The 13,926-nt window shown below is 41.2% G+C and overlaps 2 protein-coding genes across 11 annotated transcripts in view; one reads left to right on the forward strand and one right to left on the reverse strand.

The window, feature by feature from the left end:
- INTS9 (integrator complex subunit 9) overlaps nt 1–2,519 on the reverse strand; it is a 104,842-nt gene extending 102,323 nt beyond the window's left edge. The window contains exon 1 of one of the 2 annotated variants that reach the window (XM_059697574.1): nt 2,248–2,519. In XM_059697574.1, the coding sequence (XP_059553557.1) occupies nt 2,248–2,256 (9 nt within the window). In that variant the 5' untranslated portion in view covers nt 2,257–2,519. Of the gene's footprint in view, nt 1–1,923; nt 2,159–2,247 lie in introns of those variants that run through there. The other variant, XM_059697575.1, reaches the window with a different exon arrangement.
- Nucleotides 2,520–2,727: 208 nt separating this feature from the next.
- Nucleotides 2,728–13,926, forward strand: part of HMBOX1 (homeobox containing 1) — a 206,254-nt gene continuing 195,055 nt past the window's right edge. For 3 of the 9 annotated variants that reach the window (XM_059697585.1, XM_059697586.1, XM_059697587.1), the window contains exon 1: nt 2,772–3,042. The gene's annotated coding sequence lies outside the window, so the exon portion shown is untranslated. Of the gene's footprint in view, nt 3,043–13,926 lie in introns of all 9 variants that reach the window. The other 6 variants (XM_059697592.1, XM_059697593.1, XM_059697589.1 and 3 more) reach the window with 4 other exon arrangements.

The raw sequence follows: 13,926 nt of genomic DNA on the forward strand, positions 1-13,926 counted from the left end.
AACCTTGGCTGCCCATTAGAATCACCTGGGCATTTTTTAAAATCCTGATTTCTGGGTCTCATCCTCTGGAAACGGTTTTTTGTTACTAATGTTGTGGCCCCAACCCATAACAAAGAAACAGAATTTCCGGAGGATGAGGCCCAGAAATCAGGATTTTAAGAAGACTCCCAGGTGATTCTAATGTGCAGCCAAGGTTGGGAACCACTGATTTAGGCGAAAGCTTTTTGCTCCTAAGCTGATTCCTCTTCATGGAAGACCCGAGCCTACTCCTCCTTCTTAGCAATTCCAGAGTCACCTTTCCAAGAATGTCTCTCAATCATTCCCTCAGTTCTCCAAGCCCTAAACATGCCTGTGTGTTACCATGAATTAGAGCGTTGGCTTACTTTTCTACCTTTATTATACTGCACACTTCTTTAGGGATAGAGTGGTGACTTTCAATTCTGCATTCTTAAGTGTCTAGCACACGGTACCTAGAAGCAAATTGATATTCTCAAGGTTTACGGATCTGTGCCCTCCCCTTACATAAACAGCTTTAAACAGAGAGAGTTTTGGAGCTGAATCTACTTTTAATACTTTCTCTGAGCTTTCAAAAAATAGCTGGCACTTTGCTGAGCAAGTAAGTATATACCTGCAGCATGGTAATTACCAAAGGGCAGATAGGGGTGTGAGTCCTTTGAAAAAACATGTTCAAGTAATTACATAAATGGGAGGGGGTGAGGCTTTTTTTTTTTTTTTTTTTTTGTATAAATTACAGATGCCCTCGTCCGTTTGGCTCAGTGGATAGAGCATCAGCCTGCAGACTAAGTGTCCTGGGTTCAATTCCAGTCAAGGGCACATGCCCGTGTTGCAGGCTTGATCCCGATAGCGGGCGTGCAGGAGGCAGCCAACCAATGGTTCTCTCTCATCACTGATGTTTCTATCTCTCTCTCCCTCTCCCTTTCTCTCTGAAATCAATAAAAATATATTTTAAGATAAAATAAAAATTACAGAAAGTAAAGCTTGACAATATTTGGCTACAGGAACATGATTTTTAAAGGTACAGCATCGCACACGCTTTTGTCCTCATAAATACGTTATTAACTAATTCCACACAGTTGGAATAAACTAGTTAGGTCTGCGTGCACAATGATAGTAAAATGGCTCAAAATAAAGGTCTGAGTTTTCTTAGAAGCCAGGTGTTTTGGGTATTGTGATGTGGACTCCAGGTAGACTGGCACATTCCATCTAACCTTGGGTCATGAAGTCCTTAACGACTGTAATGTCTTTTTATTTCAACTTGAAGATCTAATTGGCTTTATGAAGCAATTCATGAATCGGCAGCATTTCATCTAGCAACTAGAGGGGCGCTCCCCACTCTAATGTGTTAACACTTCCTCTCAATCCATCTATAAGCAGGCTCTACAGCAGCGGTTCTCAACCTGGGGGTCGAACGACCCTTTCACAGGGGTCGCCTAAGACCATCGGAAAACACATATACAATTACATATTGTTTTTGTGATTAATCACTATGCTTTAATTATGTTCCATTTGTAACAATGAAAATATATCCTGCATATCAGATATTGACATTACGATTCATAACAGTAGCAAAATTAGTTATGAAGTAGCAGCGAAAATAATTTTATGGTTGGGGGTCACCACAACATGAGGAACTGTATTAAAGGGTCACGGCATTAGGAAGGTTGAGAACCATTGCTCTACAGGTTTAAGCCTCAAATCCCCCAGCAGCACACCCTGCCCTCGTCCTTCTCTGGATTCCGAGTGCAATTAGGAGCCTATAACAGAAAATTTAATAATGACCCTCTGTCTAATATTTTCTACCCCCTACCCATAAGTAACAAAGCCCCTCAACAAGGGTAAGAAGAAACGCTAAACAAGAGCCAACTGCGTGGAAAGAAGTTAACAAGCTATTACAACACTCACGTGGCAGCTGAGAAACCAGCCGAACCCAGTTCATGAAGCCCACCTTTAGTTGGTCGGTGAAGAAATGTTTCAGTCAACCACTGATCTAACCAAAGGGACCCACCAAGCATGTCTAAGATCCCCTGGCAGCTGTGTGCGAGGTGGGGTAGGGAGGTGTGATTCGAAACCCCTCAAACAACAAACAGCAGCTTTCCTTAGTTCACCGCACTTTCTAGTTCCCTAATTACCACCCCTATAGACACGGTTCCCTTCGCCACGTGGAAACGACTAAGTCCAAAGGATATGGCACAACCATTGCCCTCTGACCTAGGATAAGAGACTCACCAGTTTCATATTGGACTTTTGGTTGTTGAACACCAGTCACTGGACTCCTCAAACCCAGAAAGCGTCTTCCGGTTCAAGCTCCGCCGCTCGCCCGCGGAGAGCATCGCGGGACCTGTAGTCTTTCTTCCCTGCGCCCCCTTTCCGGGGCATCATGGGAAATGTAGTCATGCCTCCATACATCCTGGGAACTATAGTTATCTTTCCTTCTCCTCCGTTTTCTCTCGAAACACCTCCTTCCGTCCGCTCAAATTCATCCCGGCCGCCAATTCATCCTGCCTTTCCACCCCAGCGTGACCTCATGTCCACAGTCTGGGCCTGGTACCCATGGTATTCTGGGATGTGTAGTCCCCACGGCTCTGCCGCCCCTTTCCCCTCCTCCCGGTGGGCGCGCGACTTGCCGGGAGTTGTAGTTCATTGGAGTCTCTGAACGCAAAGTCCCACACGTTTACTCAGGGGAGGTAGGAACTACAACTCCCAGGGCCGCCCGGCTGCAGCAGGTGGGAGCGGGGCTGTTGATATCAATATGGCGGTTGTCAGCCAGACAAAGACAGTCAGTCTGATGTGATTGAGACAAGGGAGGTTTTCAGGGGGAGACTGGGAGATAGGGGCCTCCCCTCCCCCTCCTCCTCTTCCTGCGCGGACCTCAACCCCTCCCCAGTCCGCTCCCGACCGGCGCCCCACGCGGAAGACACCCCTCCCCCTCCCGCTTTCCCCTCCTCCCGGTCTCAGCCCTTCGTACTGGGACGTTGGGGAGGGGGCTGTGCCGCGCGGAGAGAACTCGGCAACGATTCCGAGGTGAGTCGAGCGGTTTTAAAGCCGGACTACCTCAAGTCTCTTTCCTCACTTCTTTCTCTCCACTTTTTTTTTTTTTTTTTTGCAGGGTTTTGGGGAGAAAGTGAGTGGGCTGGGGCTGGGTCTCTGAAACGGCCGGATTGAGAGGAGGGAGGACGCAGGGGGCTTCCGAGGGGGTGACCCCGGACGAGGGTCTGGGGTGGGGCGGTTTGTGGGGGGCGGTCATTGAAAGGCGTCGGCTGCACCCCAACTCAGTTCTCCTCGTCTCCTCTGGGCGGAAGGTTGGACTCCCGGAGGTGGGGTCTCCTGCTTGGAGTTTGGGAAACTGTAGGGTGAATTGGAGGCGTGTGGGCTTGTTTGGGGTGTGTGACTGCGGTTGAAACTGGGTGACGTGTCCTCGGGGAACGTGTTAGCCTTGAATGGAGGTCTAGCGACGGGAAGTTAGGCAGCTGGAGTCCTAGCTGCGCCCTGGGCCTGGGCGGAGAGGCGGGCGCGAGGTGCGGGACCTGGACCTCGGGGCCGGCGCCGCGGTGCGAGGCAGCGGGGCTCGCAACTCGCCGGCGTCCCGTCGCCCGATCCTGCCCGCCCGCCCGCCCGCCCGCCCTGCCCGCCTCCGCCCCCCCCCCCCCCCCGGACGCATCGCCACCCCGAACTCCGGGCGGGAGGACTGTCGAGCGGAGGTGGCGTGGAGAGGGGTTCTTGCATCCCTGAAGTCGGTAGATGAGGTGGGAAAAGAAAAAAAGTGTTCTTAATATTTTATTCCGGAACCGTGTTTTGGTGACACGATTGGGGCTGCTTCGAAAGGAGTCCTCCACCCACCCTCTCCCCGAAAACAGCAGGTAGGTGTATCTCTAGCTCCTCGTCTGGGTGTCGAACACATTAAACATCAGCTGCGGGCGCGCGGGGTCGCGGTCGGGAGTGCTGGCATGTGTCTCCTTAAAAACACAGGATGACTTGTGCATCTTGAGATGGGGCGACTGATTTGCGTGGCAGGAAAAACTGTTGGAAATTATTTGGAGGCGGGGCGGGGCGGGGTGGGGTGGGGGGGAGTCGCTGAAAGGCGCTGTGTGTGTTTTCCTTGTACCCCACCCTGTTCCGTCTCGCATTTGTCTGAAAGCCGGCACCGAAGAGCGAGGAGGCATTGGGTGAGTGGAGGGGCGAATGCAGCTGGCATTCCAGGTACCGTGCGAAGTTGAACGGTATGAAGTGATCGCTTTATGCAATTGCCCTGACGCTTTAAAAACCCTCCTGTTCGCTGTAGGGCGGCGTGATGTGACGAGTTCATTTCCCTGAGATCCTGCAGCTGTGCAGACCTCTGCCTTCCCTCCTTCCCGCTTCCCTTCCTTCCTTCCTTCCTTTCCTTCTTTGCTGAAGTCCTTCCTTCCTTTCTTTCTTGGCATTGTACTTTGCTCTTCCTGGATGGACGTACTGCCTCCTGTGCCTGTTTGTTTAGTTTGTGCTAATAAGGTTGTGCTTTTTGTGGTTTTGTGAGTAAAACACATCTTTAGGTGAAAAGGACCTGCATTTGTTTTTATTTTGCATTTAGCCACAGGTAATTGTCACAGCAAGGTTGCAGTGCTTTGCATGAAACTTATTTTAAAACTGCACAACCGAGTTGTGAGAGCTGGCTGAACTACGTTTATAAGTCGTTTGGAAAATGCATTATGATTCCCCCCAATCCCCATCCCCAAGTTTCAGTTAGAGGTATAAAGGGAAGGGGATTGCAACATGTTGTTTCTCACAGTCGTTATAATATTTAATCACATCACACCAGGAGAATTTAAGATAATATAATTTGTGTTTCCTTCAGTCTGAAATATAAGTTTGTCAATATCCCTTCTCACGAGACAGATTTTTACTGTAATAGACTTTTAAATAACCAAAGGAATTGGCATAATATCTCTTTAGACTGTTGAGAATTTAGTGTACTTACATATTTGGCTGCAAACTTATCAATTCTTGAACCTAGCAACTGCAAACCTATCAATTCTTGAACCTATGAAACTGAAAGTCACATAGATACAGTATGTAATTTTATGGTATATTTTATAACCTTTGAATTGGAATTCCTGCAGTTGGTAGTTCACAAATACAAGCTGACTGTATGCATGAGGTAGCATATATATTTAGATTGACCTGAATAAAGACAAAATTGATGTCTTCTAAATTTTGAATTTAGAATACAAAGTAGCGCCTTTAGTTTGTTATAGATTAGGATTTCCAGAATTTGTTTGTTTTAACCTTCTATCTTAACCTGAAACATTACTTTGTAAAAACTAGAGAAAAATCCTAAATAACTACATAATAGAGTGATTTTTTTGTGTGTGAAAGGTATTGTTAGATATACAATATTAAAATGTTCAATAATTGTTTTAGAAATAAAACTAAAATGTCTGTTGAGAATTGGAACCGTATAACAGTATTTGCTCTTCTGCCTGCCCTTACCTCAGGTTTTTCTTTTTGTTTGTTTTCTTCTATGGAAATGCAAAGTTACTGGGAAAGCTTTCATTGAACTTTCTCTAACAGTCCGATTTAAAGTAAACCAGATATATTCCTTGCATTCATTGGGGGTGATTCTGTTGTATTTTAAGCACTGAGCATTAAAATGATGTAAAGCCTTTACTGCAGGTTAAAGCATAAAACGTTCTCAGCATGTGGAAGTCATATGGTTTACGAAAAAAGTAGGAAATCAGGGCATTGGTGCCTGCCAGTTTAAGATTTCATCCTGTAACTGTGAAAGACACATTTATTTTAATATGATTGCTTCTAAAAATGTTGCCTGTGTTATGGAAGTTGAAAATCCAAACTGTTTTTAACCAATCTGTTGCTAGTTTAGTATACCGTATTGTTGCAGATGTGCATCAAGGAACCTTTAGGGGTCAGCTTTATGTTGAATATCTAGTGAGGCATCATTTTCACTGTGGTACTAACAGATTTCAGTCTTCTTAGCACAAATCCTTGGCTGAAGCATCACTAATATAAATTTAATAGCACAGTATTGGTAAATTACAAAATATATGTAACAAATCTCTCCTTGGTTCATCATTAAAAAAAATAATAGAAGTAGCTCATTTATGCCAACTTTTGTGGTAGGTATTAGTTGGAATGGCATTGCTTGTTTCAGTAGATATTGAACACATTGGGAATATTTCTGCCTAATTCCTTCATTTTGGGTCTTTTGTATATTATATTTAGTCTATCCCACTTTTAATGTTTCCTGTAAAACCATGTTTGCTTTTTCTATTCATTTCATTGCAGCTCTTGCTTCTATTATTTTTATATGCAGATCTTTAAACTTGAATTATTACTTTTGGGAATTAGACATTTATTCTATGATGTCATTTTTCATAAATGTAAGTTGGTGCACCACTCAACTTTTTAAAAATGTCAGCGTTTACAGATAAACTTAAAGATGCTTAGTGAAAATTTGTTGGCTTTGTTTGTTTGGTGAACCTGCCTTATTTTGATGTTTTTTTGTCTCCATAATTAATTTTATAGCTCCCTTTACTATTTGGCTAGATTTTTCTTATAACCCCTGGCTTTTACTTCTCAATTTAGGAGAACTTTAATTTCTAAACCAGTTGTTATGAGTGGAAATCCCAGCTTGTCTGGAGTGTTATGTATGCATATTCACATATGCACTCACAGTTACAAAACACCGTTATGTTTCCTTATACATGACATCGGTATATATCTATCAGACTTTACACCATGAAAAAGGAATCTGAGCCACAATAATAGGAGGGTAAAGGGGCTCAAGCTAGAAATCAGAGTGTAACCACCATCACATGCTGTCCTCGATATGGAATCTAGGGAGATTTGCAGCATCATTGTCAACTGTTATTTTAATAGATTCTGTCAAAATCTAGTTCTCTCAGAATGGTATTGAAAATTTTCTCAAAATAATATTAAGTAATATGTGACTTAGATTAGTAAGTGCAGCTATCCCCCAAGTTGATCCTTACCAGACTTAGGGCCCATCGTAAGTACAGTGTAAAATTTTTTCTGAGTGATTATTTGACATAAAACTTTTAGTTAGAGTCTTTTAAAACATAATCCAATGCTTTAGATAACTTGTTTTTCTTGATGTTAGATGAAACAAGTTGGAAATTTACTATAACATTGTCTTGGACACTTTCCAAGAGCATTTAGTTACTGGAAGCTCCTGGCATTAGCATAGTTTTTACCCTTACAGTGGTAATAAGGTTGAAGTTACAGTAAGTTTTTCCAATGGTTATTATAATGTTAGTGCAATATTTTAAAGATCTTTGGCTTGGTTTATAAGGATAGTTTTTTGCCTTTTTTATTTTTTACATTTACAAACAGAAGGAGAAAAAATAACAATAGTTGATTTAGCTTTAAAGTTGTGTTATTTTACTTCTTTAAAATCCTAAAATAGGTGGTAACAGATCCCTCCTTATAAATGATAAAATTAGAATCAAATTTATTCAAAGGGCATTTAGATTTTTTTCTTACACTTAGAGTACTGATTATGATCAAAATTTTTACTCAATTCCACATATTAAATATATTCTCTGTAGCTTTTCTGTCCATCTCACCTTCAGTGGTTTATCAGAGGTCTGCATGTGGTTATCAATATTAAACAATTAGTATGGAATTACCAAGTGGCGGTAGATTTAGTATATATAATCACTTTTTCAAAGAGGGGAAGTCAAATGCTATGGCCATTGGTGAAATGAAGATGACTTAAGACTGAATTTACCTGCTTTAGGATTTTGATACAGTAATCATATGATTGAAATATGAAGCTACTATTGGGTTGGGTCTAGACAGTCAAGCTATGGAATAATTTTTATTGTCTCCATCCAGTCATGAAGTCAAGTTGATTTTGTATCCTTTGTGTTTATCTATTCACTTATTTTCATTCTATTGTTATTTTCAGGCCTTCATCAGTCTTGCTTGCCACATCAGCCTTTTAACTAATCTTCCTGCTTTTAGTGTTTTTCCATAGTCATTCTTCAATCCAATTAGGAATCTCACTAAAATAAAATGTGAATTTTATTTTCAGCCATATTTCAACTATAATCCTTCAATGGCTCTTTAGCCTTTTGGATTACATCCAAACTGTCATTTCACCTGTGTCCATATCCTGCCTCTGCCACTTACTAGCTATGTGACCTTAAGCAAGTCATTTAACTTGTCTCTGCCTCGATTATCTCATCTAAAGAATGGGAATAAATACTCCTTCATAGAATTATTGTGAGCCCTTAGAATGCTGTTAAATCCTTAGAATGCTTTTGGCATATCATTAGTGTTAACTATTATAATTGTGCTGTAACAGATAATTTTATGTTCTGGTTCCTGCCTTACATTTTATGATTTCTGATCTCAGACCCTTAGCCATGCCAACTGGTAGACCAAACCAAATACTCTGTAGCATGGATAAGGAAGGTTGGACAGTAGTCTATGAAGGTTGCATTTGTTAGTAGTATCTTCAAAAATAAAGAATTAATTGTGAACTTTAAATTTAAAGCACATTACTGTATAAAGAATGATGGTATATTTTGCTATTCTGGCTTTTATTTTTTTTTACCAAAATAAAGAGTAATACTAGTTAGATTATTGACTAATTCAGGCTACAATTTAAAAAATCACTTGCCTAGCCATGTTAATACATTTTTCTAGGTTTCTAACCTAGATTTCCCCTTGATACACCAATTTTTTATATCTTCTCACCTAAGTTCATTAAAGATCTATTAACTTTGTGTAGTTTCTTTTACTTTCTTCCCCACAAATCTGAATTCTCACTCCATTTCAAGTAATGTGTTTTCTTTAAGTTACTATTGGGACAATTGAATAGTTGCATTATATGATCTGGAAGCCACTTTAGACAATCATCTGTTTTATTTACATACTAATGTTTATACTTACACACTGCTTCAGTTGGTTTTCCAGAGTGCTAGATGATACACATATGGTGATTTATATCTGTGTCTCATTCCTCTCAAGGAGAAAGAATGTCTTGTTTTTACTAAACTGAGCCTCACAAGGATAAATGTTACCAAAACGGTTGTATAGAAGTAGCAGGATGATAGCTAAGGTATAAGTTCAGACTTTAGAGTGTAATTTTTGTAGGATGCTATATTATGACTGTGGTTTGCAACCACTAATTTAGCCAGCGTTTACCTTTATGGAACATAATTGTTCATTGTGGAGAACTTGAAAGCAGCTATTCTGAATATTATCGTTATTTGGTTGAAAATGCATTTTTTTTTTTTTTTGAGTCAAAGATAGCCCATGTTTAGTTTTACATAGCAGTTTAGAACCACGCAGGTCAAGAATAGTTGCTGTACACTCTTTTCTAAGGTAGACCTCTCTGAGAAGATGGCATGATCTTAGAATACTGTATCATGGTTTTCAATGAGATGCCACTTCCCTCCAAAGGTGATAGGTCTAAAGTTAAATATAAATTTCTTTGAGGTTTTTTCCCTTTAAAAAAAGTTTCTTCCTTGCCCTGGCTGGTGTGCTCAGTGGTTAGAGCATCAGCCCAGCACCAAGTGTCTTGGGTTTGATTCCCAGTCAAGGGCATGTACCTGGGTTGCAGGTTTGACCCCCAGCCCCTTTCAGGGCACAAGTATGTGGGAGGCAACCAGTCGTAGTGTCTCTCTTACATCGATGTTTCTCTCTCTCTCTCCCTCTCCCTCACCCACTGTCCCCCTCCCCTTCCACTCTCTCTAAAAACCAATGAAAAAAATATCCTCAGATGAGGATTAACAAAAAAAGTTTCTTCCTTTAAATAAAGTATTCTATTTAATAAAAGGCTAATATGCAAATTGTCCCCTTGACCAGGATTTTGACCAGGAGTTCTACCAGGGGGCCGGGCCAGCCAGCCAGCCAACTGCCCGCAGCCCCTCCCCCCGGCTGGCCCTGGCTGATCGGCCTCGATCGGGGCTGGCTGGATCGACCCCACCCATGCATGGATTCTTGCACCGGGTCTCTAGTAGCAATATAAAAAAATATATATGTATTGCTTATTTTCTAATGCACTGTAGGCATCAAATGACCTGGTCTTCTTCCCTAAAACAAAAAATTATTTAATGAGCACAAGTAATTGGTTACTCCAATTTTAAGTTCCATTTTTCTGAAATAGAATGTTTAGTTGACAGCATTTTAATTAGGTATCTTCTCTCTGTTACTGACCATGTAAGTTTGTATTACTTGGTTAGGTTTCAGTTTCCTAGTTTGCTAATCAGGGAGGGTATTTATTTATTTATTATTATTATTTTTAATAAACATTTTTATTTATTTCAGAGAGAGAAGGGAAAGGGAGAGAGAGAGAAACATCAATGATGAGAGAGAATCATTGATTGACTGTCTCATGCATGCCCCCTACTGGGAATTGAACCCAAATCCCTGGTATGTGCCCTGATCCAGAATCTAACCACTATGTCTAGGTTCCTGGGTTGGTGCTCAACCACTGAGCTACACTGGCCTGGCAACAGGGAGGGTATTTAGGTTAATTTGCTTTTTATATGGTATTTTTGTTATCATTAAGTGAACTCATGAATTGTTTGCTTTCTTTTACTTTTGAAGTAATTATAAATCACAGAAAGTTGTAAATAGTAGAGGGGGTCGTGTACTTTTCACCCAGTGTCCCCTAATGGTTATATCTTACATAACTTTAGTTACTAAAGTTTACTACAATATTAAAACCAGGAAATTGACGTTGGTACAGTGTGTGTATAGTTCTCTGCCATTTTATCACATGTGGAGATTCTATAACCACCACCATAATCAAGATACAGAACTATTCTGTCACCACAGAGATTGAATAATTCCTCCCTTATTCATAATGCTGTCTTGTCAGTATAACTAAGGAGAAAAACCTAATTATTGGATCAGTAATTTCACTCTTTTGCCTTTTGTAGTAGTTCAGAAATTCTTTTGACACATCATGCGTTATGGAAAATTTCTATTAAACTTTTCAGGTTTTGAAAATATAAAAATTTACAAGCTTTACTTGAGGTCTTTTTAGTACCCATTAAGCTTTTTAAGGATAAATTAACAGGAATATTGAAAAATTCTGTAAATAAACTGTGAAAGATTTAAATAAATTCAAGGTTTAAATTATATATTTCTTGCCAGAGAGGAAGTATGCCAGAATCTGTAATAGGTGACCAGGATTACAGTTATTCTGACATTAGTTTGGTCTTTGACAGTGTTGAAGCAAATTTGTCAAATTAATTAATTGTGAGCTCATGCTGAGTTCTATTTTGGGTTTGTTGTAAGAGAACTCGCTTCAAAATCAGTTCAAAGATTATTTTCAGAGAAAGGATCTTCTAGAGGAAAATAAGGAAATCTTGAGACTATTGTTAGTCTAAGTACAACAAAGGACCATCAAGCTAAAGATTCGTTACAGGGCTGTTTATACTTTGTCTCCTCTCTATTAGTTGTATGAGTTATAAAGCTTGTCAAAGATGAGGCTGCTAATCCAACATACTGCTGATTATTACAAACAATCAAACAACAAAGGTCTGCTTTCGACAGCTAATAAATTATCTTCAAATAGATCAACAGGTATATCTCCTTTGGGTTTGAAACAATTTTTTATTTGTCAACACTGATAATTTATTTTGAAAAGATAATTAAATTCTAATTTGTTTCACTGACCAGAATATGGTAAATATTAGTGGGACTTCTTGATAAGGCATTCATATATAGAGAGGTTTTGTGGCTACCTGAGATTTTACTTTCTTTGTGATATAATTGTTTTTCTCTTTGGATTTAGCTGTTAACCAGCTTTTTATTTATCTTGGTATACATGCTTTTGTTTTTTAATTTAAGTGCTTTAGTCATGAATTGTTTAGCTTCCAAGGAGAGGTTGTTATAAGGATCCAACTGTTTTGGGTTGTTAAAGAACTAGACTTTGTGTGAATGGGAGAACTGTATGGAATCTGAGAAGCTAGTTCTCTCTGTCTCTCATTTTAGAGATGTATGGTTTCTTGTCTTGCCTTGTTTTTCCATGCCTGCTTCATCTACCTTTCTCACTTCTCCCTTCCACTTCTATTTGCCTTTTTTCTTCTTTTTATTTATTTATTTATTTTTTTATTTTTATCTGTAACTGAGTCGCAGGTGGATTTGGAACTGCTCTTTCAACTAAAGCTTACCTCTTAGTGGTGACAGTGTGCTTACTTTGGCTCAGTTGTGCCGGAAGCCGGTCCATCCTTGCTGCTTGACACAGTCCCTGCAGGGAAGAAACATCTGCACAGCATATGTTTCAAGGGACCTGGCGTATATGGCATACTGTTCTTAATATGTTTGCTCCTCCTCTTAGCACTATGTGTTCTAACCAGGGTCACCTCTCCGAGAAAGGTTGTTTCCCCAGGTGGGGATTTTTCCCTGGAGTTAGGGATTAACAGGACTAAGGAAGGGAATAAATCAGTAAAACCCCTTAACTAAGTACCAGGTGGGTAGTTAATCACCTTAACTATGAACAATCATGCTTAAGTTACATAATCTTTACTTAGGATAATCTCCTTCAGTTACTTCCTTGTAGCTTAACAGAACAGTAGAGTGGTGACCTTGGAATGGAGATAACAAATGCCCTAACCTTTGGAATAGAATGGATAGGATTAAAATCAAATGGTATAAATACAGATGTAACAGGAGAATAAGAGAGAGAACCTGGCTATGCGGATCAACTGAATGCTGTCCCTGTGTCCTTCATTCTTTGCCGACTCCATCCACACCTTTGGGAACCCCTGGACCTGCTGGGGCTGGACCCCAACACAGTTGGACAGAGAAATCTGAACGCATGGCATGATCATGAGTTATATGTCTATTCCTATTCCATGACCTTGGCAAGTAAGGCACAGGGTCAAATAATACTAATAATAGACAAACATGGTAATTAACCATACCTCCGCTACGCTTCCCATTGGCTAATCAGCGGGATATGCAAATTAACACATTGTTTGCGTGTAGTTTTTATCGTGCGCTAACAGCGCGGGCCAATTTTGCTAATTTTTTGCGCAAATGGCAACGTTCAGTAAAATTACGATAACTTTAGTTTACGTATTTATACGTTACCCGCATTCTACCGCTAGTCTATAAAAAACGTATTAATAAGTGTCCTGCGCTCTACTACCTCCAGTCAACGTAAAACGTATAAATACGTTTTCCGCATACAATGTGTTAACTGCCAACAAAGATGGCGGCCAGCAGCCATGCAGCTGAAGCAAACATGAGGCTTGCTTGCTCCAGTGATGGAGGAAGCCAAGGTTCCCCGCCTGCCACGGCCCGGCTCTGAGCTCCAGAAGCAACAATGTTTCAATTATAGAAGCTAAACAAACCCCAGATACCTGCTTTCAGCCAGCCGAGGCCTCAGAGCTTAGAGCGCCAGTGATGGCAACAGAGTTTCAATTATAAAAGCTAAACAAACCCCGGATACCTGCTTTCAGCCAGCCACAGCCTCAGAGCTGGAGCGGGCCTCAGAGCTGGAGCCAGCTCTCAGCTCCAGTGACAGCTATAGAAGGTAAATAAATCCCAGAATAAAGAAAAAAAAAAAGAGGCTGGGATCTTCAGTTGCCCGCCAGCCTGAAAACGGCCCTCAGCCCCTCACTCAGACTGGCCAGGCAACCCAGTGGGGACCCCCACCCTGATCCAGGACACCCTTCAGCGCAAACCAGCCGGCCCCCACCCATGCACCAGGCCTCTATCCTAGATAATAAAAGCGTAATATGCAAACTGACCCTAACAGCAGAACGACTGGGAATGACTGGTCACTATGACACACACTGACCACCAGGGGGCAGATGCTCAATGCAGGAGCTGCCCCCTGGTGGTCAGTGCGCTCTCACAGGGGGAGCTCTGCTCAGCCACAAACCAGGCTGATGGCTACCAGTACAGCAGTGGTGGTGGGAGCCT

Source organism: Myotis daubentonii, chromosome 5, assembly GCF_963259705.1.
Source record: "Myotis daubentonii chromosome 5, mMyoDau2.1, whole genome shotgun sequence".
NCBI lineage: Eukaryota > Metazoa > Chordata > Mammalia > Chiroptera > Vespertilionidae > Myotis > Myotis daubentonii.